At 48.1% G+C, this 25,695-nt stretch overlaps 2 protein-coding genes across 2 annotated transcripts; both read right to left on the reverse strand.

Annotated features, from left to right (window-relative positions):
- Positions 1-18,852: 18,852 nt before the first annotated feature.
- On the reverse strand, positions 18,853-19,859 carry LOC123098617 (uncharacterized). The gene has a single exon (XM_044520650.1). The coding sequence runs from the start codon at positions 19,487-19,489 to the stop codon at positions 19,289-19,291; it is 201 nt and encodes a 66-aa protein (XP_044376585.1). The 5' UTR covers positions 19,490-19,859; the 3' UTR covers positions 18,853-19,288.
- A 1,873-nt stretch (positions 19,860-21,732) lies between these two features.
- Positions 21,733-24,815, reverse strand: LOC100037532 (nuclear transcription factor Y subunit A-7). Its single transcript, XM_044520651.1, has 7 exons — positions 24,596-24,815; positions 23,692-23,749; positions 23,447-23,572; positions 23,132-23,244; positions 22,962-23,030; positions 22,425-22,598; positions 21,733-22,273 (listed from the first exon to the last, which is right to left on the reverse strand). Exons 2-7 carry the CDS (start codon positions 23,714-23,716, stop codon positions 22,052-22,054), a joined length of 729 nt encoding a protein of 242 aa, XP_044376586.1. The 5' UTR covers positions 23,717-23,749; positions 24,596-24,815; the 3' UTR covers positions 21,733-22,051.
- Positions 24,816-25,695: the final 880 nt, after the last annotated feature.

The raw sequence follows: 25,695 nt of genomic DNA on the forward strand, positions 1-25,695 counted from the left end.
AGGCTACAATTTAAATACAATCGATCTTAGCTAGCTATCTGTTCACAATCTTCTTGCCCTTATTTTTCGTAAATGGAGTTCTTCTCTTGAACGGACGTCCTTTAGGTAGGGTGGTCCTGCTTCTTCTTGTGGTGTATGCTGATACTTCATCGTCGTCGTCATGTTCCATCTTCGGGTCGCCGTACTTGTCGAAGTCTTGCTCATTGGCGACTCCATCCATTCCGATGATCTTCCTTTTGCCTCTCCTCACGACAACACGACTGGGCTTTGATGGGTCGGTAATGAAGAAGCATTGGTCCACTTGGGAAGCCAGTACCCATGGCTCATTTTTCGCGGTGACGTTCGCGCCTGCGGTCTTGGATTTGGCTTCGGGTATAACCATGGTGGTGAAATACCGGTCTTCTTTTATGACGCTCTTGGCCCATCTGACATGGAACATCGGGACCTTCTCTCCAGCGTAGCTCAGCTCCCAGATCTCCTCGATCCTTCCGTAGTATCTATCCTTGTCGTTACCGGTGTAGGATTCCATCGTTACCCCGGAGTTCTGATAACCATCGCTCTTCATGTCCTTGTCCTCGGTGTAGAATGTGTAGCCGTTGATATCGTACGCCTCATACGTCATCAGGTTGTGCTCGGCGCCCTGTGACAAGGCGAATATGAGTTGTTCTTCCGCGGAAGAATCCTCATGTAAAGGGTACGACAGAAGCTTCTGCTTGAACCAACGCGTGAAACATGAGTTGTGCTCTTTGATTATATCTCCGTATGTCCTCTGTTGGCCTCGGTCATTGTACGTCTTCTCAATAAACGTTTTGTGCTCTACCACCCAAGGATCGACCACGTCTATGTGTTGTAGCGCGACTAGGTTTGCTCTTTCAAAGTCGGCGAGTCGACCATCGAAGTTGACATGCATTTCGCGGCGACCCTCACGGTGACCCCATCCAGCGAGCCTGCCGAGGTGCCTGTTGACGGGCAGACCAACGGGGTTCTCGATGCCTAGATAATTCGTGCAGTAGGAGATGCACTCTTCGGTCAGAAAGCCCCTGGCTATGCTTCCCTCTGGACGTGACATGTTGCGAACGTATCCTTTGATGACACCATTCATCCTTTCGAACGGCATCATGCTGTGCAGGAACATCGGCCCGAGTTGGATGATATCCTCCACGATATGGACCAGCAGATGCACCATAACGTCGAAGAATGCGGGAGGGAAGTACATCTCAAGCTCGCATAGTATCACCACGATCTCTTCCTGTAGCCTTCTGAGTTGCCTCACGCCAACCGACTTCCGAGAGATGACGTCGAAAAAGTTGCATAGGCCAAATAGCGTTTCACGGACGTGCGCGTCCATGATCCCACGGATTGCAACTGGAAGTATCTGCGTCATCAGCATGTGACAGTCGTGAGACTTCATCCCGCTGAACTTCTGCTTCACTGAGTCTAGGTATCTGCTTATCTTCCCCGCGTAACCGTAAGGAAGTTTTACTCCTACGAGGCAGGTGAAAAACTGATCGATCTCCTCCTGACTTAGAGTGAAGCACGCGGGAGGGAAGTCATTTCCGGTCTTCTTGGCCTTTTTGCCTTTGCGACGACTTTCCGTGTCCTGCTTCGCCTCATCATCATCATCATCATTAGCGTGAAGCTCCTCCCTGATGCCCATTGATTTCAAGTCTGCCCTTGCTTTCGGCCCATCTTTGGTCCTCTCTGGCATGTTGAGCAGGGTACCAAGCAGACTCTCGCACACGTTCTTCGTGATATGCATGACATCAAGGCTGTGAGGCACACGGTGGATCTTCCAGTACGGTAAGTCCCAGAAAACAGACCTCGTTTTCCATACCTTCAGCAGTGGCTCTGGCGCCTTTTTCTTCTTTCCCGGCTCTGGTGCCTTTTCCTTCTTTCCCGGCAATGGGCAATCTTTCCAATTTTTCAACAGCTCGTCTATTTCCTCGCCGCTCCTCGTACGCGGGCGTCTTCGGGGTTCGGTTTCACCATCGAACAGATCCTTGCGTTTCCTCCACGGGTCATCGTCGCGAAGCCACCTTCGATGTCCCATGAACACGGTTTTCGAAGACCCGGGATCTCTATCTAGCTGGCGATACGTTGTGTCATCCATGCACCTGACACATCCAGAAAATCCGTGGACCACCTGCCCCGCGAGATATCCGAAACCGAGATAGTCGTGCACCGTCGTGAGCAGTGCGGCTCTCATAGGGAAATATTCTTTCTCTGCGGCGTCCCACGTATTGGCTGGCGTTTTCCACAGCGTGTCTAGCTCCTCTTCCAGCAGCCCCAGATACAGATTGATGTCGTTCCCTGGTTGTTTCGGCCCTTCAATTAGCATACTCATGTGAATGTACTTCCTCTTCATGCACAACTAGGGGGGAAGGTTGTACATCCACACAAACACAGGCCAGGTGCTATGTGTGCTTCTCTGGCTGCCAAACGGATTAACTCCATCGGTGCTCGCGCCCAGCATGATGTTCCTTGGATCGTTCCCAAATTCTGGGTGTTCGAAGTTCAACGCTTGCCACTGGCTCCCATCCTTAGGGTGACTCAGCATCTTGTCTTTTTTATTTATCTCCGGATCATTTGCGTCATCTTCTCGCTTCTTCTCCTCCCTATCCGCGTGCCAACGCAGGAGCTTTGCTACCTTAGGGTCCGCGAAATACCGCTGCAGACGAGGAGTGATCGGAAAGTACCACACCACTTTTCGAGGAGCTTTCTTCCTCTTCTTGTATCGAGTGACGCCGCACACCGGACATATGGTAGACTCCGTGTGCTCGTCCCGATAAATGATGCAATTGTTCATGCACACATGGTATTTCACGTGCGGTAAATCCAGAGGACACACGATTTTCTTCGCCTCCTCGAAACTGGTCGGGCACTTGTTCCCCTTGGGAAGACGTTCGTGCCAGAATGACATGTTCTCGTCGAAGCATGCGTCGGTCATTTTGTGCTTTACCTTCATCTCCAGAGCCATGAGCGTTACTTTCAGGCGGGTATCCTCGGGCCTGCATCCTTCATACAATGGAGTAACCGCGTCTATCTCCAGTTGATCCAGCTTGGCTTTCTCTCGGGCGGCAGCTCTTGCGTTATCCGTCTGCTTGAGAAGCAGCTCTTGAATATGAGGGTCCTGCACCCAGCCCATCGATGGTCCATCGTCGTCTGCTCCGCCGGCATCTTCATCTTCATGATCATGCCCTTCGTCTGCTCCCGCATCTTCCTCATCATCATGTCCGGCATCTTCTACATGATGACTGTGTACAGCATCACCGTCGTGATCATGTCCTGGAGATTCTTCGTCTTCTCGCCCGCCCGTGCCGCGGTGGTTGTCTTGCTTCCCATCCTCATTTTTTGCCCGACCCCCATGGACGACTTCATAGTCATCTTCATCACCTTGCCACCGATAGCCATCCATGAAACCACGCAAGAGCAGGTGGTCCCGCACCTGCCCGGAATCTGGGTCCGCAATAAGGCTCTTCAGCTTGCATCTTCGACACGGACATCTTATCTCCATCTCGTTCTTTTTAAGCATCTCGGCCTTCGCGGAGCTCAAAAACCTATTCACGATGCCTTCGGTCATCGTGCGGACCATGGTCACCTGCGGGGTAGAGCAAAACGATATTTTAGAACCAAGAAAAAATTTGGCATGACTTTCCCTAAAAATAGGACCAAAAAGAATGCATAGTGCCAAAATTCTCGCCGAAACGGAAATGAATCAACATTCCGGCAAAATATTGGCAACTATCGTATTTCAAATACCGGTACCTGCAAACACAAACATATATGCAACACCACAAACATATGCAACACCACAAACATACATAGATCTAGCTAGGACATAAAAAGTGCATGTGCACGTTGTTGGAGGGAGAACAACATAAAGATAGCTTCCCCCTTACTTACCTATCAAAAAAGGGGCTTTAACCATGTAATTTGGATGAATTTATGGTGCAAATGAGGTGAGGAGGAGGAGGCAGCCGAGACAAGCTTGGAGGAGGGAGGAGAGAATGAAGTGGGGAAAGTGAGTGGGTAGGTGTGGTTGTCCAAAATATCTAGCTCGTCCCAGGTTACTAATGGCGCACCACCACATAATGCGCCATTAGTAACCCTGGTTACTAATGGCGCACCTGCTGGTGGTGCGCCATTAGTAGTTTTGCAAAAAAAACACTAATGGCGCACGGCCCATTAGTAGCTTAAACTAGTAATGGCGCACTGCCCCGGGTGCGCCATTAGTAGTTTTGCAAAAAAGTAAAAAATAAAAAAAATATTTTAGTGGCGCACTGTGTTGCTGGTGCGCCATTACTAGTTACAACTAGTAATGGCGCACTATGTCCTGGTGCGCCATTAGGATGTCTGGCAAAATAAAAAAATTGTTACTAATGGCGCACCGTTTGTCCGGTGCGCCATTAGTGTCTTTCACACTAATGGCGCACCACATGTCTGGTGCGCCATTAGTGTCCATTCCATCTATAGCCCTTTTCCTAGTAGTGGGAGATGGAGATCAAAGCCACAAGATGATGATGGCCATATCATATCACTTATATTGATTGCATGTGATGTTTATCCTTTATACATCTTATTTTTCTTAGTACGGCGGTAGCATTATAAGATGATCTCTCACTAAATTTCAAGGTACAAGTGTTCTCCCTGAGTATGCACCGTTGCTACAGTTCGTCGTGCCGAGACACCATGTGATGATCGGGTTGATAAGCTCTACGTTCACATACAACAGGTGCAAGCCAGTTTTGCACACGCAGAATACTCGGGTTAAACTTGACGAGCCTAGCATATGCAGATATGGCCTCGAAACACTGAGACCGAAAGGTCGAGCGTGAATCATATAGTAGATATGATCAACATAGTGATGTTCACCATTGAAAACTACTCCATCTCACGTGATGATCGGACATGGTTTAGTTGATATGGATCACGTGATAACTTAGATGATTAGAGGGATGTCTATCTAAGTGGGAGTTCTTAAGTCATATGATTAATTGAACGTTAATTTATCATGAACTTAGTACCTGATAGTATTTTGCATGTCTATGTTGTTGTAGATAAATGGCCCGTACTGTTGTTCCGTTGAATTTTAATGTGTTCCTAGATAAATCTAAGTTGAAAGATGATGGTAGCAATTACACGGACTGGATCCGTAACTTGAGGATTAATCTCAGTGCTGCACAAAAGAATTACGTCCTCGAAGCACCGCTAGGTGCAAGACCCGCTATAGGAGCAACGCCGGACGTTGTGAACGCCTGCCAGAGCAAAGTTGATGACTACTCGATAGTTCAGTGTGCCATGCTTTACGGCTTAGAACCGGGACTTCAACGACATTTTGAACGTCATGGAGCATATGAGATGTTCCAGGAGTTGAAGTTAATATTTCATGCAAATGCCTGGATTGAGAGATATGAAGTCTCCAATAAGTTCTACAGCTGCAAAATGGAGGAGAATAGTTCTGTCAGTGAGAATATACTCAGAATGTGTGGGTACCACAATCACTTCACTCAGCTGGGAGTTAATCTTCGAGTTGATAGTGTCATTGACAGAGTTCTTCAATCACTGCCATGAAGCTACAAGAGCTTCGTCATGAACTATAATATGCAAGGGTTGGAGAAGACGATTCCCGAGCTCTTCGCAATGCAAAAGGCTGCGGAGGTAGAAATCAAGAAGGAGCATGAAGTGTTGATGGTCAACAAGACCACTAGTTTCAAGAAAAAAGGTAAAGGGAAGAAGGGGAACTTCAAGAAGAATGGCAAACAAGTTGGTGCTCAAGTGAAGAAGCCCAAGTCTGGACCTAAGCCTGAGACCGAGTGTTTCTACTGCAAAGGGACTGGTCACTGGAAGCGAAACTGCCCCAAGTATTTGGCGGAGAAGAAGGATGGCAAAGTGAAACGTATATTTGATATAGATGTTATTGATGTGTACCTTACTAATGCTCGCAGTAGCGCCTGGGTATTTGATACTAGTTCTGTTGCTAATATTTGCAACTCGAAATAGGGGCTACGGATTAAGCGAAGATTGGCTAAGGACGAGGTGACGATCGCGTGGGAAATGGTTCCAAAGTCGATGTGATCACCGTCGGCATGCTACCTCTACATCTACCTTCGGGATTAGTTTTAGACCTGAATAATTGTTATTTGGTGCCAGCGTTAAGCATGAACATTATATCTGGATCTTGTTTGATGCGAGACGGTTATTCATTTAAATCAGAGAGTAATGGTTGTTCTATTTATATGAATAATATCTTTTATGGTCATGCACCCTTGATGAGTGGTCTATTTTTACTAAATCTTGATAGTAGTGATACACATATTCAAAGTATTGAAGCCAAAAGATATAAGTTTAATAATGATAGTGCAACTTATTTGTGGCACTGTCGTTTATGTCATATTGGTGTAAAGCGCATGAAGAAACTCCATTCTGATGGGCTTTTGGAATCACTTGATTATGAATCACTTGATGCTTGCGAACCATGCCTCATGGGCAAGATGAATAAGACTCCGTTCTCCAAAATAATGGAGCGAGCAACAGACTTGTTGGAAATAATACATACTGATGTATGCGGTCCGATGAGTGTTGATGCTCGCGGTGGGTATCGTTATTTTCTGACCTTCACAGATGATTTGAGCAGATATGGGTATATCTACTTGATGAAACATAAGTCCGAAACATTTGAAAAGTTCAAAGAATTTTAGAGTGAAGTGGAAAATCATCGTAACAAGAAAATAAAGTTTCTACGATCTGATCATGGAGGAGAATATTTGAGTTACGAGTTTGGTCTTCATTTGAAACAATGCGGAATAGTTTCGCAACTCACGCCACCCGGAACACCACAGCGTAATGGTGTGTCCGAACGTCGTAATCGTACTTTATTAGATATGGTGCAATCTATGATGTCCCTTACTGATTTACCGCTATCGTTTAGGGGTTTATGCTTTTGAGACGGCTGCATTCATGTTAAATAGGGCACCATCCAAATCCGTAGAGACGACACCATATGAGCTTTGGTTTGGCAAGAAACCCAAGTTGTCGTTTCTTAAAGTTTGGGGTTGCGATGCTTATGTGAAAAAGCTTCAACGTGATAAGCTCGAACACAAATCGGAGAAATGTGTCTTCATAGGATACCCAAAGGAGACTGTTGGGTACGCCTTCTATCACAGATCCGAAGGCAAGATATTGCTAAGAATGGATCCTTTCTAGAGAAGGAGTTTCTCTCGAAAGAAGTGAGCGGGACGAAAGTAGAACTTGACGAGGTAATTGTACCTACGCCCTTATTGGAAAGTAGTTCATCACAGAAATCAGTTCCAGTGATTCCTACACCAGTAAGTGAGGAAGCTAATGATGATGGTCATGAAACTTCTGATCAAGTTACTACTGAACCTCGTAGGTCAACCAGAGTAAGATCCGCACCAGAGTGGTACGGTAATCTTGTTCTGGAGGTCATGTTACTTGACCATGACGAACCTACGAACCATGAGGAATCGATGATGAGCCCAGATTCCGCAAAATGGCTTGAGGCCATGAAATCTGAGATGGGATCCATGTATGAGAACAAAGTGTGGACTTTGGTTGACTTGCCCGATGATCGGCAAGCAATAGAGAATAAATGGATCTTCAAGAAGAAGACTGACGCTGACGGTAATGTTACTGTCTACAAAGCTCGACTTGTTGTGAAAGGTTTTTGACAAGTTCAAGGAGTTGACTACGGTGAGACCTTCTCACCCGTAGCGATGCTTAAGTTCGTACGAATCATGTTACCAATGGTCGCATTTTATGATTATGAAATTTGGCAAATGGATGTCAAAACTGCATTCCTTAATGGATATCTTAAAGAAGAGTTGTATATGATGCAACCAGAAGGTTTTGTCGATCCAAAAGGTGCTAACAAAGTGTGCAAGCTCCAGCGATCCATTTATGGACTGGTGCAAGCCTCTCGGAGTTGGAATATACGTTTTGATAGTGTGATCAAAGCATATGGTTTTATACAGACTTTTGGTGAAGCCTGTATTTACAAGAAAGTGAGTGGGAGCTCGTTAGCATTTCTAATATTATATGTAGATGACATATTGTTGATCGGAAATGATACTGAATTTCTGAATAGCATAAAAGGATACTTGAATAAGAATTTTTCAATGAAAGACCTTGGTGAAGCTGCTTATATATTGGGCATCAAGATCTATAGAGATAGATCAAGACGCTTAATTGGACTTTCACAAAGCACATACCTTGATAAAGTTTTGAAGAAGTTCAAAATGGATCAAGCAAAGAAAGGGTTCTTGCCTGTGTTACAAGGTGTGAAGTTGAGTAAGACTCAATGCCCGACCACTGCAGAAGATAGAGAGAAAATGAAAGTCATTCCCTATGCTTCAGCCATAGGTTCTGTCATGTATGCCATGTTGTGTACCAGACCTGATGTGTGCCTTGCTATTAGTTTAGTAGGGAGGTACCAAAGTAATCTAGGAGTGGATCAGTGGACAGCGGTCAAGAACATCCTGAAATACCTGAAAAGGACTAAGGATATGTTTCTCGTTTATGGAGGTGACAAAGAGCTCGTCGTAAACGGTTACGTCGATGCAAGCTTTGACACTGATCCGGATGACTCTAAGTCACAAACCGGATACGTATTTTTATTGCATGGTGGAGTTGTCAGTTGGTGCAGTTGCAAGCAGAGCGTCGTGGCGGGATCTACGTGTGAAGCGAAGTACATAGCTGCTTCGGAAGCAGCAAATGAAGGAGTCTGGATGAAGGAGTTCATATTCGATCTATGTGTCATACCTAGTGCATCGGGTCCAAATGAAAATCTTTTGTGACAATACTGGTGCAATTGCCTTGGCAAAGGAATCCAGATTTCACAAGAGAACCAAGCACATCAAGAGACGCTTCAATTCCATCCGCGATCAAGTCAAGGAGGGAGACATAGAGATTTGCAAGATACATACGGATCTGAATGTTGCAGACCCGTTGGCTAAGCCTCTCACGAGCAAAACATGATCAGCACCAAGACTCCATGGGTGTTTGTAACGCCCACGATGCGGCTATATCTCTCACGTGTCGAGGCACAACTTAGAGGCATAACCGCATTGTAGGTTTTGTCGCAAGAAGGGTCATCTACACACAATCCCATGTAATGAACAAGAATGGGATAAAGAGAGTTGGCTTACAATCGCCACTTCACACAATTCATAAATAAATTCATACATCATTCAAGATACACACATAGACCGACTACGGTCAAATCCAAATGAAAAGAAGATAACCCCAATTGCTAGATCCCCGATCGTCCCAACTGGGCTCCACTACTGATCATCAGGAAACGAAACGTAGTAACGACCCAGTTCCTCGTCGAACTCCCACTTGAGCTTGGTTGCGTCACCTGCACTGGTATTGTCGGCACCTGCAACTGTTTTGATAGAATATGTGAGTCACGAGGACTCACTAATCTCACACCCGCGAGATCAAGACTATTTAAGCTTATAGGAAGGAAAGGGGTCATGTGGTGGAGCTGCGGCAAGCACTAAGCATATATGGTGGCTAACATACGCAAATGAGAGCGAGAAGAGGTGCAACGCAACGGTCGCGAAGCTAGAAATGATCAAGAAGTGATCCTGAAACTGCTTACGTTCATACATAACCCAGACTGTGTTCACTTCCCGGACTCCGCCGAAAAGAGACCATCACGGCTACACACGCGGTTGATGCATTTTAATTAAGTCAAGTATCAAGTTCTCTACAACCGGACATTAACAAATTCCCATCTGCCACATAACCACGGGCACGGCTTTCGAAAGATAATACCCTGCAGGGGTGTCCCAACTTAGCCCATTATAAGCTCTCACGGTCAACGAAGGATATTCCTTCTCCCGGGAAGACCCAATCAGTCTCGGAATCCCGGTTTACAAGACATTTCGACAATGGTAAAACAAGACCAGCAAAGCCGCCCGATGTGCCGACAAATCCCGATAGGAGCTGCACAAATCTCGTTCTCAGGGCAACACCGGATGAGACTAGCTACGAGTAAAAACCAGTCCTCAAGTTTCCCCAAGGTGGCCCCGCAAGCAGCTCAGTTCGGACCAACACTCGAAGGAGCACTGGCCCGGGGGGTTAAATAAAGATGACCCTCGGGCTCGTGAAAACCCAAGGGAAAAAGGCTTAGGTGGCAAATGGTAAAACCAAGGTTGGGCCTTTCTGGAGGAGTTTTATTCAAGGCGAACTGTCATGGGGTCCCATAAATCACCCAACCGCGTAAGGAATGCAAAATCAAGGAACATAACACCGGTATGACGGAAACTAGGGCGGCAAGAGTGGAACAAAACACCAGGCATAAGGCCGAGCCTTCCATCCTTTACCAAATATATAGATGCATTAATTGAGATAAGATATATTGTGATATCCCAACATAAACGTGTTCCAACATGGAGCAATCTTCAACTTCACCTGCAACTAACAACGCTATAAGAGGGGCTGAGCAAAAGCGGTAACATAGGCAAACAACGGTTTGCTAGGAAAGGATGGTTAGAGGCTTGACATGGTAATATGGGAGGCATGATATAACAAGTGGTAGGTAGCGCAACATAGCGATAGAGCGAACAACTAGCAAGCAAAGATAGAAGTGATTTCGAGGGTATGGTCATCTTGCCTAAGATCCCGCACGGAAGAAGAACGAGTCCATGAAGAAGACAAACGGACGTAGTCGAACGAATCCTCACAACTCCGCAACGAAACCGAACCTAACGAGAGAAGCAACCCGGAAAGAAGCAAGCAACATGGTAAACAACCATCACATAAGCATGGCATGATGCAAAATCAAGTATGATGCATGTCCGGTTTAATGAGGCATGGCATGGCAAGGTGCACAAACAATACTACAAATTAAGTGGAGCTCAATAAGCAACGAGTTGCATATTGACGAAACACCAAATCAATTATTTAGTTCTCTCTCGGTTATGTACCCAACAATATTAAATGTTATTAAACATGGCAAAATGGTGAAGCATAAGTAAACTAACTATTTAGGCAAGTTTAACTGAGGCCGGAAACAACAAACAACTATTCCGGAAAATCCCCATATGCGTATTTTGGATTTGGTACTGTTCTGCCCTAAACACAATTTTAATGTTGTTAAACAGCAAAATGAAGTGCACCATGTTAATCTATGCATTTTTTCACCCCATTTACATATAAAGTTTATTAAATTTGGAGCTACGGTTATTTAGTTATGAATTAAAGCATTTTAGCATGGCATTTGAGCAAATTAATTCAAACAGCATTTTAAACATTTTAAACATGGATGAAAGTTGGATATTATGAAACTAGATGGAATTCTAAGCATCCTACATGTATAAATTATTTACATATGATGCACAGTTCTGGAGTTATTAAATGCATGATCATGAGGTTTTTTCTGCAAAACTGCCAACTCTGGATAATTAGCTAAATTCGCAGACGCTGAAAAAACATAAGCGGGCCGAAACTGGCTGGCCCAACAGAGAGGAGCTGCTCACATCGGGCCTTGAGGCCGAATCTGGAGTTAGGCCAGGGAGGCGTTGTGGATAAGGCAGCCCACGCAGCAGGGCAACTCGTCAACGGCGCGGGCAAGCGCTCTGCTTGACCAAAACGAAGCAAGAGGCAGCGGGTGAAGCAGGGGACTTGGCGGGCGGCGCAGGCGCAGGGGCTTGATGCAAGACGGCGACGCGGGAACTTGGGGCTCCGGCAGCGCCGGGAACACGAAGACGGGTGGATTCGGTCAGCTGGCGCCAGATCCGGGCAAACGGCAGCGCGGACGGAGGAGCTTGGGCGCGGTGCCGTTGGTTGAAGGTGGCGGCGGACGAGGAGCCTCTCAGGCGACGGCTCTGTTACAGAGGAGACAGAGGGAGTCCAGTGAGAGAGAGAGATAGGAAGGAGGAGACGGAGAAGAGGTGCGGCGACCTGCTGGTGGTGGGGAACTCCGGCGACGACGAACTGCAGAAGGCGGGCCTTGCTGGAGCTCGAGGCGAGGGGCATCTCCTCGAGGAGGAGGAAGAAGCAGGGCGCGGCGGTGGTCCTGGAGGTCGCTGTCGAGGCGGTTGGCCGCGCGAGAAGACGAGGACGGCGGGGTTCGGACCTGCACTCGCAGATGTGCTCGGGAGGCTCAGCGGCGGCGGCCATGGGAGCTCCTGCTTCTGTTCAAAGAGAAAAGAGGGAGAGAAGGGGAGGTCAGAGCGGCCAAAAAGAGAGAGAATCAGGGCGCGCGGCGGCGATGCCTTACCGGCGAGGGGTGCCGACGATCAGCGGGGCAGCAGCTGTAGAAGATGGTGGTGACGGGACCTTGAGGCCGAGCCCAGGCCAAGGCGGCTTCCTTTGGCTCCCTGTGCAAAACGAGACAGAGAGATTTTGAGAACGGGGAAGGGAAAGAAGGCAGAGAGAGAAAAAGGGAGCACGAGGTGCGAGGGAGGAGAGGAGGTCTTCACCGGCAACGGAGCTCCGGTCTGGTGGCTGCGCTGGTTGGGTGGACGACGGGATCTAGGGGAGGCACTGGTTGGTTGGGCGTGGAAACTGAGGAGGAGCGGGGGCGGGCTGTGGATGGTGGTTTTGGATCGGGAGGGGATCCCAAGGAGGAGGAAGACAGTCGACTGGCGGCGCGGCGGAGGATGGATGGGACATTGCTCCTAAAATTTAGGGTTAGGGTCTATTTATAGGAAGGGGTTAGCTTAGGGGTATCTGGTCCCTCCGATCGTAATCGGACGGCCCGGGAAAATACGCTAGAAGAGTCTATATAAGAAACGATGATGTTTTATAGATGTTTGGGGATGATTCGGATCCAATGGTCATGACTGAGCAGGTCGGGTTCGGGGCAGTCAAGAGAGGTTAGGTGGTTGTGCATAGAGGGTCAAACGGTCAGACAAGAGAGAATCGAAAATCCGGTTAGACTCAGAACGGTCAACGAACGCAACAGAGAGAAGCGAGGAGCGGCAACTACGAACGGATGCAAGTTTTAAGAAAACAATGCCGATGCAATGCACATGATGCTATGAGATGAGATGCATGACATGAACAAAATGCAAAACAAAAGACAAAAACCCAACCATGGAGGAAATAACATAACACATAGCCGGAAATGGCAAGAGTTGGAGTTACAAATATGGAAAATTACATCCGGGGTGTTACAGTGTTAGAATCATTACAATGTAATCTAGATTATTGACTCTAGTGCAAGTGGGAGACTAAAGGAAATATGCCCTAGAGGCAATAATAAAGTTGTTATTATATTTCCTTATATCATGATAAATGTTTATTATTCATGCTAGAATTGTATTAACCGGAAACTTAGTACATGTGTGAGTACATAGACAAACAGAGTGTCACTAGTATGCCTCTACTTGACTAGCTTGTTAATCAAAGATGGTTAAGTTTCCTACCCATGGACAAAGAGTTGTCATTTGATGAACGGGATCACATCATTAGAGAATGATGTGATTGACTTGACCCATCCGTTAGCTTAGCACTATGATCGTTTAGTTTATTGCTATTGCTTTCTTCATAACTTATACATGTTCCTATGACTATGAGATTATACAACTCCCGAATACCGGAGGAACACCTTGTGTGCTATCAAACGTCACAACGCAACTGGGTGATTATAAAGATGCTCTACAGGTGTCTCCGATGGTGTTTGTTGAGTTGGCATAGATCGAGATTAGGATTTGTCACTCCGATTGTCGGAGAGGTATCTCTGGGCCCTCTCGGTAATGCACATCACTATAAGCCTTGCAAGCAATGTGACTAATGAGTTAGTTACGGGATGATGCATTACGGAACGAGTAAAGAGACTTGCCGGTAACGAGATTGAACTAGGTATGATGATACCGACGATCGAATCGCGGGCAAGTAACATACCGATGACAAAGAGAACAATGTATGTTGTTATGCGGTTTGACCGATAAGGATCTTCGTAGAATATGTAGGAACCAATATGGGCATCCAGGTTTCGCTATTGGTTATTGACCGGAGATAAGTCTCGGTCATGTCTACATAGTTCTCGAACACGTAGGGTCCGCACGCTTAATGTTCGATGACAATCGGTATTACGAGTTTATGTGTTTTGATGTACCGAAGGTTGTTCGGAGTCCCGGATGTGATCACGGACATGACGAGGAGTCTCGAAATGGTCGAGACATAAAGATTGATATATTGGACGATGTTATTCGGACACCGGATGAGTTTCGAGGGTCACCGGATAAATATCGGAGTGCCGGGGGTTATCGGAACCCCCGGGGGAACTAATGGGCCAACATGGACCTTGTGAGAGAGAGAGAGAGGAGGGGGACTTAGGGCTGCCCCCCTTGAGGAGTCCGAATTGGACAAGGAGGGGGCGGCGCCTCCTCTTTCCCTCCCTCTCTCCCTCTCCTTCCTTCCCCCTCTCTCTTCCCTTGTTGGAAACCTACTAGGAATAGGACTCCTAGTAGGAATCCTACTTGGGGCGCGCCCCATGAGGGCTGGCCGGCCTCCCCCTTGCTCCTTTATATACGGGGGCAGGGGGCACCCTAGAACACACAAGTTGACAGTTGTCTTAGCCGTGTGCGGTGCCCCCTCCACAGGTTTCCACTTCGGTCATATTGTTGTAGAGCTTAGCCGAAGCCCTGCGTCGGTAACTTCATCATCACCGTCACCACGTCGTCGTGCTGACGAAACTCTCCCTCGGCCTCAGCTGGATCAAGAGTATGAGGGACGTCACCGAGCTGAACGTGTGCAGATCGCGGAGGTGTCGTGCGTTCGGTACTTGGATCGGTTGGATCGCGAAGACGTTCGACTACATCAACCGCGTTACTAAACGCTTCCGCTTTCGATCTACGAGGGTACATGGACACACTCTCCTGCTCGTTGCTATGCATCACCTAGATGGATCTTGCGTGTGCGTAGAATTTTTTTAAAATTACTGCGTTCCCCAACACGAAAAACCCAAGCAGCAACCAAGATTAGCTTCAAATCTTGATTTTAGATAATGGAAATAAAAAGTATTCAACCTTGACCCGGGCAGGCTACGACCTGCTTATTACGGATCATGCCATGCCTTGGAGATCAAATCTCTACCTTCATCATGCCTCAATAGTTGTTCCCAGAAGTGTAACCAGAGAGTGCCCCTGTAGAGTACCTGCATGCATGTTTCCATAGGAGATTTGTCAAAAACAATGTCACTACGACTTAGACAGATAGCCAAAAACATAGTTGATGCACCTACTAAGATGTGATTTTTTTAGTCTCATGTCAAAGCCATTAAGCCAAGGTCCAAACATATGATTGACATTTCTAGGAGGTTTTATGCCACACTTGAAGTAAATAAGTCTGCAAATGAATCTAGCATAGCAACACTCAAAGAAGAAGTGATAAATAGTTTTTAAGTAACTACATAAACTACATTTTAAATTTCATTCCAAGTTTTGTTTAGTTAGATTATCTTTAGTCAACACAACTCCCTTGATAAAATACCACATAAAGATCTTGATTTTTTACAGCATTTTTAGTTTCCATAGTTTCTTGTTGTTCACCACATGTCCAACATCAATCACAGCTTTGTACATGGAGTTTTTTGCGAGAAAACTTTCGATCTATCCATCTTCAATTATGGCAGTAGAACGAACACCAGAAATAATAAAATTACATTCAGAACCGTAGACTACCTAGCGACGACTACAAGAACTGAAGCGAGTCGAAGGCGCGCCACTGTCTTCGCCCCTCCCTCGCCGGAGCCGGGCAAAACTTGTTGTAGTAGAAAGTCGGGAAGTCGTCATGCTAAGACCCCATAGAACCAGCACAACAGAACAACAACCGCCACCGATGAAGAGTAGCGTAGATCGGAAGCATCTAACCTGAAGACACACGAACGTAGATGAATTACGACCAGATCCGAGCAAATCCACCAAGGACAAATTCGTTGAAGACACACCTCCACACGCCCATCGACGATGCTAGACACACCATCGGGACGGGGGCTAGGCAGGGAGAACCTTATTTCATCTTCACGGAGCCGCCGTCGTTTCATCTTCCTGAGCATGACAGAAACCCTAACAAAAACTGAAGGAACATATGAAAACAGAGCCCTCCTGAGCAGAACCCTCCATCAGCGTATTACTCCTCCGTGTCGGGTACTCCCTCCTTTCCCATTTAGATGGCTCATATCAAATTATTCATATTTCCATTATATTAGGCTCGCTTTGAGTCCAATTGAGTTAAAGTGCTATGAGTCTCACGCCACATTTAATTTGTATATATATATATATATATATATATATAGAGAGAGAGAGAGAGTGGTCATGCATGCATCAAATTCTACATGCACCATGCAAGTCGAGCAAGAGAGAGGGTGATGCACTTATTGCTTCGGGAGTCTTACATGTGGGAAATATTTCATTGGGCAGTTTTGTATCCACAAAACTCATGTCATCCATCAAAATCTACCTTGATTGATGAGATTTTAGATTTGAGACCTCTAAACCGGAAGGGAGGGAGTATATAAGAACTCCTGGGTTCTCAAGACAAAATTAGCAAAGAAGCAAAAGACCTGCCAGCCCTGATAAAAGCTCCACCACATATGAACACAAAGAGGATTACATGCTCTTCATATGCCACTAGTGCAGGTCAACCGGAAAATGCGGTTCACCATATGACACATGTGGTAAGCAATCCAAACTATTCAGAAAAAAAAACTGGAAAATGCGGTTGAAGAACGAAATTGCAGCAGATGATTGTAAAGACTTTGTGATTGAGTAATACAAGTATTTCTCCTGCAAAAAAAAAAGAACGAGCAAAGATAAATATACCTTTTTTTAGACTCGATAAATATAACCCGGCAAGGTACCCTGTTGATACTGAAGGTTAATAGCAACTGGCACAGGCCGGTGTTTGGGTGCTGCTGGTACGGAATGTTAGGTGGCGTTCTCCTTCTAGAAACTTCTGCCATTTCATCGCCATGGAGAGAAGGCCCGTGCTGGAGGGAGAGAGATTTACTAAGCATGGATAGAGACGTGATACCGTTCGTCTTGTCGCCACATGGACTCTCAGATCCGCGGCAAGAGATACAGGGCCAGGAATGGCGCGTGCTCCGCGCGCCACTAGTGCAGGTCAACCGGAAAACGCGGTTGAAATCGTGCAACTATGCCCAAGGTAAGGTTAAACAACTGCCACACGCCGGCCTCTGGCTGCTGCTGCCATGGAGTAACAAAATGATTAGGTGGCGTCTCCTGTCTAGAACCTTGGGCCGTCTCATCGCCTTCCCCCCTTCGAATTTTACGGGTAAAGAGCATTGTTGACATCGACAAGCCCACTTGTTTTACATGTAAATAGAAAATAAAATAGCACCACGTATGAAGTACGATGCTCCTTGTTCCCCGCGGGTGCAATATTTTAGCGCGGCCTAACCAATGTCTATCCTTCCAAAAGATTAAAGATCTCATCCACTCCTGCAAAATATTGAGTACAGTTACTGTGGACGTGATCTCCGTGACACCGTCGGAGCTTATTCAGAAAAAAAAACTGGAAAATGCGGTTGAAGAACGAAATTGCAGCAGATGATTGTAAAGACTTTGTGATTGAGTAATACAAGTATTTCTCCTGCAAAAAAAAAAAGAACGAGCAAAGATAAATATACCTTTTTTTAGACTCGATAAATATAACCCGGCAAGGTACCCTGTTGATACTGAAGGTTAATAGCAACTGGCACAGGCCGGTGTTTGGGTGCTGCTGGTACGGAATGTTAGGTGGCGTTCTCCTTCTAGAAACTTCTGCCATTTCATCGCCATGGAGAGAAGGCCCGTGCTGGAGGGAGAGAGATTTACTAAGCATGGATAGAGACGTGATACCGTTCGTCTTGTCGCCACATGGACTCTCAGATCCGCGGCAAGAGATACAGGGCCAGGAATGGCGCGTGCTCCGCGCGCCACTAGTGCAGGTCAACCGGAAAACGCGGTTGAAATCGTGCAACTATGCCCAAGGTAAGGTTAAACAACTGCCACACGCCGGCCTCTGGCTGCTGCTGCCATGGAGTAACAAAATGATTAGGTGGCGTCTCCTGTCTAGAACCTTGGGCCGTCTCATCGCCTTCCCCCCTTCGAATTTTACGGGTAAAGAGCATTGTTGACATCGACAAGCCCACTTGTTTTACATGTAAATAGAAAATAAAATAGCACCACGTATGAAGTACGATGCTCCTTGTTCCCCGCGGGTGCAATATTATAGCGCGGCCTAACCAATGTCTATCCTTCCAAAAGATTAAAGATCTCATCCACTCCTGCAAAATATTGAGTACAGTTACTGTGGACGTGATCTCCGTGACACCGTCGGAGCTTATTACAAGTGTCGGCACACTGGCACGCCAGCCAGGATCAGATGTGACATGAACAGTTTTGGTGACACCTGCGTGTGAACGGAGCGTGCGAGGCACAACACAATGGCCGCACAAACTACAACTAGTGTTAACATTGATTTTGATTTGATTGAACCACCGCGTCGGGGAGGGAGAGGTCGCGATCGTTCTGCAGATTCGAGAACGCGGCTGTGCCAAGTCGCCGAACCTAACGCCGCAAACCGACCGGTCGCGGGAAGGCCGGGAACTCCTGGCATGTTCCCCCCAATCTTCTCTTCCTCGTTTTGTCTATCGCTGCTAAATTCTTAGTGCGCTCGAGAAAGAAATTGGACGAGTTGTTATATTAGCATTTCCTCCGCAGTGCGCACGAACAGAAAAGAAAATTGATGGTGGAGTTGTTGGCATTCGCATTCGCACCAACAGGAAATTCATACGAGTTGTTAGCATTACCTCCCCTCTGCAGTGAACAGAAATTACACAGCCTGATTTGCACATACAGATACAGAGACGGGGACTGACGGAATCAACAAGTCAAGGTCTTCCATGTAGTATTGCATCACAAAGTTCGATCAACCGATGAACAGCTCAAGAACACAAACTTTCCCAACTGGTAGCACTATGATTATGTACAGATCACAACAAATTCTCACGGACTAGAGTACCTCGCATCCACCGCATAAGAACACCATGTATCTTGTCACGATCTCTCACAAAAACTCCTCTTTGGGCAGAGATTATTACCCATTTTCTTCTCTAAATGTTACTCAAAACGAGAACAAAGCTAGCAGCTAGTATACGTAGAAGCTAAGTAATCAATATCCAAGACGAACGAGCACAGCCGCTGCGCTGCGCTGCGCAAGGGGGGGCGCCCCCTGCCCATGGTGTAGCGCACGTGTACCTACGGCGAGAAGAAGAAGAAGGATCGATCTGGTCGGCGGACGCGTCCGTCTCTTAGCGCAGGGCGCGCGCGAGGCCGGCGAAGATGCGGGAGAGGCCGAGGCGGAAGCGCGAGACGGCGCCCTGGGAGTAGGGCGCGCACTCGCGGCACACCGTCTCCATGGCCTCCACGAAGAGGCTGAGGCTGCGCACGGGCGGCACGTAGAGCGTCAGCGGCGCCGCCGAGAAGGCCAGCGCCATCATCAGCTGCAGCATCGCCAGCGCTCCTCTTCTTGTTGGATCCCCGCCACGAGCAGATCCAGCCAGCTCTCGCTCTCTCCTGCCGCTTCTTGCTTCTTCTTGCCCGGTCGGTCGATCGAGCAGCAGCGACCAAGAAGACGAGTTATATGGACTGTCTGTGAGGTGGTGGTGGCGCGGCGAGCTCCTCTTGTGGTGGTGGTGATCGCGCGCTCTGCCCTGGCCTCGGCCTCGGCCTCGCGGTGCGCGCGTGGGGGATTGGTGGTTGGTGGAGCGCGCGCTCTCGCCTTCACCTCGCGGCCACGGGGAGGGGGAGAGATTCGGTGCGGTGCGGAGGTGGATGAGGGGAAAGCGGCCGGCTCTGGCTGGGTTTGTGAGGGAGCCTTGTCGTTCTCGGGGTCGGATTTATAGCCCGGCGGCGGAGGGGATAACTCGATAAGATCGGCGTGGGTACGTGGCAGTTCACTTGACGTGGGGCGCTCCGGCTCGGCACGGACGCACGCGGTGCGCGGCGCCGGCACGTACCGCCATTTGCCACGGCGCGAGGGGGGCTGCCGCTGCGTGTGCCGGTCCGCTTTTTCAGAGGTGAAAACAGTTAAATATGTGGATGAAAGCCATGGTTACTGTAAATTTATGGGACCGGGTCGTTTATAGCGTGTGCAGGCAAGCCAAGTACGTACTACCAGTTTGATTAGTACGAGCTGAGAGGGAATACTCATTTAGTTTTGCGAGCGGTCGGTACCGCGTGACATCCCGTGATCCCTATATGTCTGTGTTCCGTGACATGCGCATCCAATGGCCGCCCGTTACCGAAGATTGAAACAAACGACCCTTAAAAAAGGAAGATTGAAACGATCTCTTCAAGGGTTAGGGGAACAAACAAGATAGTAACCACTCAGCAGGTCCTGTGGAATTTCACTACCTGACCCCCAGCAAGACTGACTAATCAAAGCGGATCGAGAAAAGAAGAATTGAGTTCTTGTGGACCTGTGCGGTACGGTACGAGATGGACACCAAATCATGAAAGCGAACCAAGGGAGGCCCTCGTCCATTGCACTTGTCGTGTGGGAGCGCGCTCAGCCTCTAGTTTTCTTTCCTCTCCGGGGGAATGAGTGGTTCATACTCGTAAAGATTGTCATGATCCGATCTGGCGCGAAGAAGCTGAGCGTGGAAGGAGCAGGGGCAGGCGTAGGCGTAGGCGGGGCGAGGAGGGGCCGGCAATAGATACGCCACGCCTGCTGCTTCTTTAAGCCTGTGAGCTGGACGACAACGCTGCTACTGCCATGGTTGATGGCGGACTAGTTTGATCACATACGAGTACGAGCGCGCTATCGGGCGCATGGACGGTAACGGAAAGGAACAGTGTAGCTGGTGGTTGCTGGAGCGGTCGACGGACAAGTTGGTTGGCGCACACAGATCGATCACAGATGGTCTGGTCTGGTCTGGTCCGGTCCGGGTCACTTTTTCAGTTAGTTGAAGACCATCAGTTGGTTCCTGAAGCAGTGGCCCGTGTCTAGCGCAGCGGCCGCTCCTGAGCCGAGCTTTCGTGTGGCAACCACGCACGGGCACGGCACGGGTAATCAATCGCTTTGTTGTGCTCCCCGCGCCGCCCGGAAGCTTCCACCTGCTTCGCAAAAGCCGCCTCATATCATATCCCGCTCTCTCCGCTGGCGCGCCCACGGTAACGGCCCAGCAAAGGCTGCCTAATACCAGTGCCAGTGGGCCAGTGACAGGTGCCGGCCGGGCGGGGCGAAGGAAAGGAAGCAAGCAAGGATGCGGGCGGCATACCCCGTGCCGCCTCGAGGAGCCGCGGTGGAGCCCGTCCGTTCCATCGCCGCGCGCCGAGGCGATGTCGAGTACTCCAGTTGGCTTGGCCGGCTGATGCAGAGCGGCCCACGGAGGTCGCCCGCCGACGAAGCGGGATCATGCAGCCGGCTCATCTGATGTGTACCGTACCTAGTTGCAGCGGAAACGGGAAACGAGAGAATGCGTCCTGCGGCAGTGGTGTCGAATTGCACACGATGGCGCGAGGGGACTGCCCACCGGCGACGGCGTTGCCGCACATCGCGCGCGCGTCGCCTCGCCGGCTACGTTCAGATCGGCGACCTGAGTGCCTCCGCAGTCGGACAGTCCACAACGGCCTCAAATAAGTCAGGACAGACACACAGATCTGAAGATGTGTGTCTCATCTCATAACCATTTCATCAAGTTGTTGGACAGCATGGCCCAAAAGAAACACCGCCACGACCACGGCCGCAAAATGCATCACGCCGGGAATGCTTATTAGTTACTCCCAAGTCAGTACTAATATCATACAGGATGGTCATTATTACCCCAACAAAGTGACAGGAAAACAGTTCAAGCAGGCTCCAGCTTAGCAGCACCTGCCATGCCACAAATCTACCACAACAAGAGAACCGGCTGCAGCTGCATCGTCCCCAAACACAACGACCGTCTACCAAACCCCCAAGTAACAATTGCAGACTCTAAATTCAGTTTTACAATATCATTGGACCGAATTGACGGTCATTCACCACACACATAAGCCAAGGATGATTTGCCAGGGGGCAAAGGCCCGCCCTAGGCGCCCCCTCTCGCGCGGTAATGGAAGTCACCGGACGGTAAGGTGTGGTCGTGCTTCGAGAACATGCCGCCGTCTGCAGGAACGCCGGCGTAGCCAGGTCTCGCTGATGCATTGCCGCCGCCGGAGGCCTCGGACTTCTCCTTCGCGTTGAGGAACCGCCCGCCTGTTCCCCGGGCCCGCTTCATCGCGTGCTGGTGCCGGGACTCGTGGAGGTACGGCTGAACAGTGGCATGAATGTTATGTTATGTTATGTTGAGAGTGTGTATGAACTAAATTCATTTGTACAGGGGAAAAACCCAAAAGATTGTAGAAGGGGCCAACGATAGTACTTCTGTTTTTTCGAAATGAAATCATGCATAAAAATAATACCTTGCGGCTCTTCACCAGCTTATTTTCAGCCTCTAATTTTGCGCGGAGCTGTCTCCTTCGGAGAATGGCATGGTATTGCTTCGCGTTCACATAAATGGGCTCTTCGGCGGCGGCCGGTTCAATTGGCAGCGGCACTCGAGAGGATGGTACCATGCCCACCATCTGGGGGTGCATCTATTCAAATTGTTTTGCACCAGATAAAGATGAGTTAGTAACATCGAAAGGCACCATATTAAACCTAACAAAAAGAAGAGAACCAATCTGCGGCAGGGATGGCGATATCTGAAATCAAAATAAGTTGCCGCCGCCAGTATGCTGCTCAACATTGAAATTTTGACTTTAAGTGAAATTGGTGTGATTAAACACAATCATGTTTAGTTGCCTTGTCTCAATAGTCATTCCAGTTATACCTTGAGCACATGCTTGCACACAAAAATCCAAACAGTTGCCAAAGGTAAATAAGCAACACCGTCAAGCACAGAAAAAAAGAAGGCCAGAAATTAGTGAGGGAACAGGGATGGCATAAATATCACTTACAATAGCATGTGCGCCATAGGCTGCCACTGCACCACCATAGTAAGGATCAGCATATGGGTATGATATGGCCTGAAAAAGCGAACATCTTGCACAATTCACATGCTCGCCATTCAACAAACACTTCGAATTCAGAAATTAGTCAACGTTTGAGCATCATAACAGAGACTTACAAAGGGATGAGTGCGGTCAGGTTTTGGCGGTGTGTATGCTGTTTCTGAATTGCCCAGAGACAAAGCTGACATCATCTTGCCTTCATCACTCTTCGTGTAGCCATCGCGGTTACCTAGTATTAAATACAAGGAGGAAACAAATGTCATCTAACTTTGATATGTAAGTGCACATCAAGGTCCGCAATCATCATAATCGTTCTTTCCATTATTATTTTTGGAGACTACTCCATTCTGTATTTCCAGGAGAGATGATATGACAAGATTATGGACTAGTAACAATTCAGAAAAGAAATAGTTGGCAAGTGTAGGGCGAACCAGATTGATCATTCTGCTCATTAAAGCTTCCTTCGCTCATTCCGGACACCTCTTGAGGAGAATCGCTAGCTGAGGACTCGCAGTTAGGCACTTGCTGACCAAACTGAATCATGATTGTGCCATTTTCTGCCAGAGGAATACATAAAGATGTTATAACTCTAATAGCAGCAGGAAATCAGTATGTACAGCACATAGCCAGTCAAGTAGTAGGATAGTGGAACTGAAACATTAGAAGTGAAGAATACCATGCATATTTTGCTTGCGTCTCATCTCATGGGCTTCTACTCTTGCTCTCAGTTCAAGCTGTCCATACAAGTAAGCAGCAGGTCAGTGAGAACAACAGAATAAAGTGATACTGTCCAAGTAATACTAATAATACATTAAACGCTGAAACATGAAGAGATACTGGTAGAATTGCTCCTCGCAACAGAGAACAAGATCACTGGAGTTGTTCGTGTGCACTTAGAAAACTTAGATTCGGTCGAATTTGACATGATGCACATGTCAAATGCTGTACTCACTGATTTATATGCTCGCACATGTAAAAAAAATCACACCAGCACTGTGCATCAACCTGGCCCCTGAATCAGAAATTCTGATCCTTAAGGCAAGGTGTACTAATAACTGAGTATACAAACTCTCAGTAGATGATTTGCTAGTCCCCCACTAGACAAATGAATCGCCCATTCATAAGCTCAGGGGTTCTCTTCTCCCCACTTACTACAGATGTTAAAAAATTTCAGACAACAACAGTTACTTTGAAGAAATAGCTGGAAATCACAACAAATTCACAGTCGACACTCAATCTGAACCATCCAAGCAACAAGATTTTAGTTTACTCCCAAGTAGTATTACCACAAATCTTCCCTAACTAATAAATTTAACTACTAGTTAAACTAAACAAAAAGCTAGACACACACGAGACCGCAGTTGAGCCGCAGCGGAATGCACCCACGAATCTGAGCGGCAAATCGGCCGAAACCCGAACGAAACAGCAAGAACCCAGTCGGATCCAGCGAGAAACCGGCCAGACGGCCCAGGGAAACGGTCAGCAATGGCAGGAGCAGGCACAGAGCCGGCGCGCCCGCCCGCACCCCGGAGGAGAAGCAGGGGAAGCGAGTGAGAGGCAGAGGAGGAGGAGGAGGAGACCTGCGAGATGTGAGATGTGGAGGGAGCATGTCCCCCTTCCGGCGACCCCTCCTCCCTTGCCGCTGCCTCCTCCGCAACTTGCTCCTCCCGTCTCCTCTCCTCTGCAAGTCTCCTCTCCCTCTGTCTTTGTTTCCGTTTCTCTCTCAGCTTGGCTTTGGCTTTGGCTTGGTTGGAGTATTTCTCTGTTGGCTTTATCTCCCCCTCCAACTGTCCACTCACCTACCAGACCGCCGAATAAAATAACCCACAGCCCCGAGGATAGAACAGTGAGACAGAAAACGAGATGCAAGAAAAATCTAAGGCATTTCAGCACCGTAGTACAGTAGGGTTCGAAATCACTGACGCGATTGCATCAGTGACTCGTTGACCCCAGGATCGACCACACCTTCCAGTTCACCCGAGTATTACCTAGCGTGGCACGCCACGCGCATCATTTACCGTGTCAGTTTAGCAACCCGGGTTGCTTCTTACGTGTCTCGGATCGATCACGGTTTTACCACCGAGGAGAAAGATCAACTGAAGTGACATGACAGCAATGGCTTGCTTGGATTTTCCCGCAAAAAAAAATGGCTTGCTTGGATTAAAGAGGAGGAAGCCGGGGAGGTGGATCCGGAGACTAGTCTGGGAGGGCATATAAAAATGCAGTTGGAAATGGCCCGGCCCGAGTGGGCACGTCGACGTATTTTATTTATTTATAATATCGGTCTCCTCCCGGCCCGAGATGTTTGATGTTTTCTCGCTTGCTATTGCTGGCCAGGAGTAGATTATGGTTGCCACGCTATCGGCGTCATGTTTCTTTTTTCAACATCGCTGCTACGCTATCAGTGTCATCACCACGTAGTAGTAGGGCCCGCGCTGCGCTGCGCTGAAGAAGCGGCAGCCGTTCTTGTCGCCATCCGCCCCTGAGTGTCGCTTTCAGTTTTTTGTAGCAGCGGGGGGCTAGCTGGAGGACGAACGTCACGGCCATGGCGGCACGTCGCGCACGCGCCACTTGTGGCAGGCCTCCGAGGTGACTCACCGCACCCAACGCCCCCAACCTGCTTTCTTCCCTCTCGCCTTTTTTAGGATTTTTCTTTCTAAAACTGTGTGTCTCGTTCTTG

The sequence above is a fragment of the Triticum aestivum genome, chromosome 4D, assembly GCF_018294505.1.
Source record: "Triticum aestivum cultivar Chinese Spring chromosome 4D, IWGSC CS RefSeq v2.1, whole genome shotgun sequence".
NCBI classification, from domain to species: Eukaryota; Viridiplantae; Streptophyta; class Magnoliopsida; order Poales; family Poaceae; genus Triticum; species Triticum aestivum.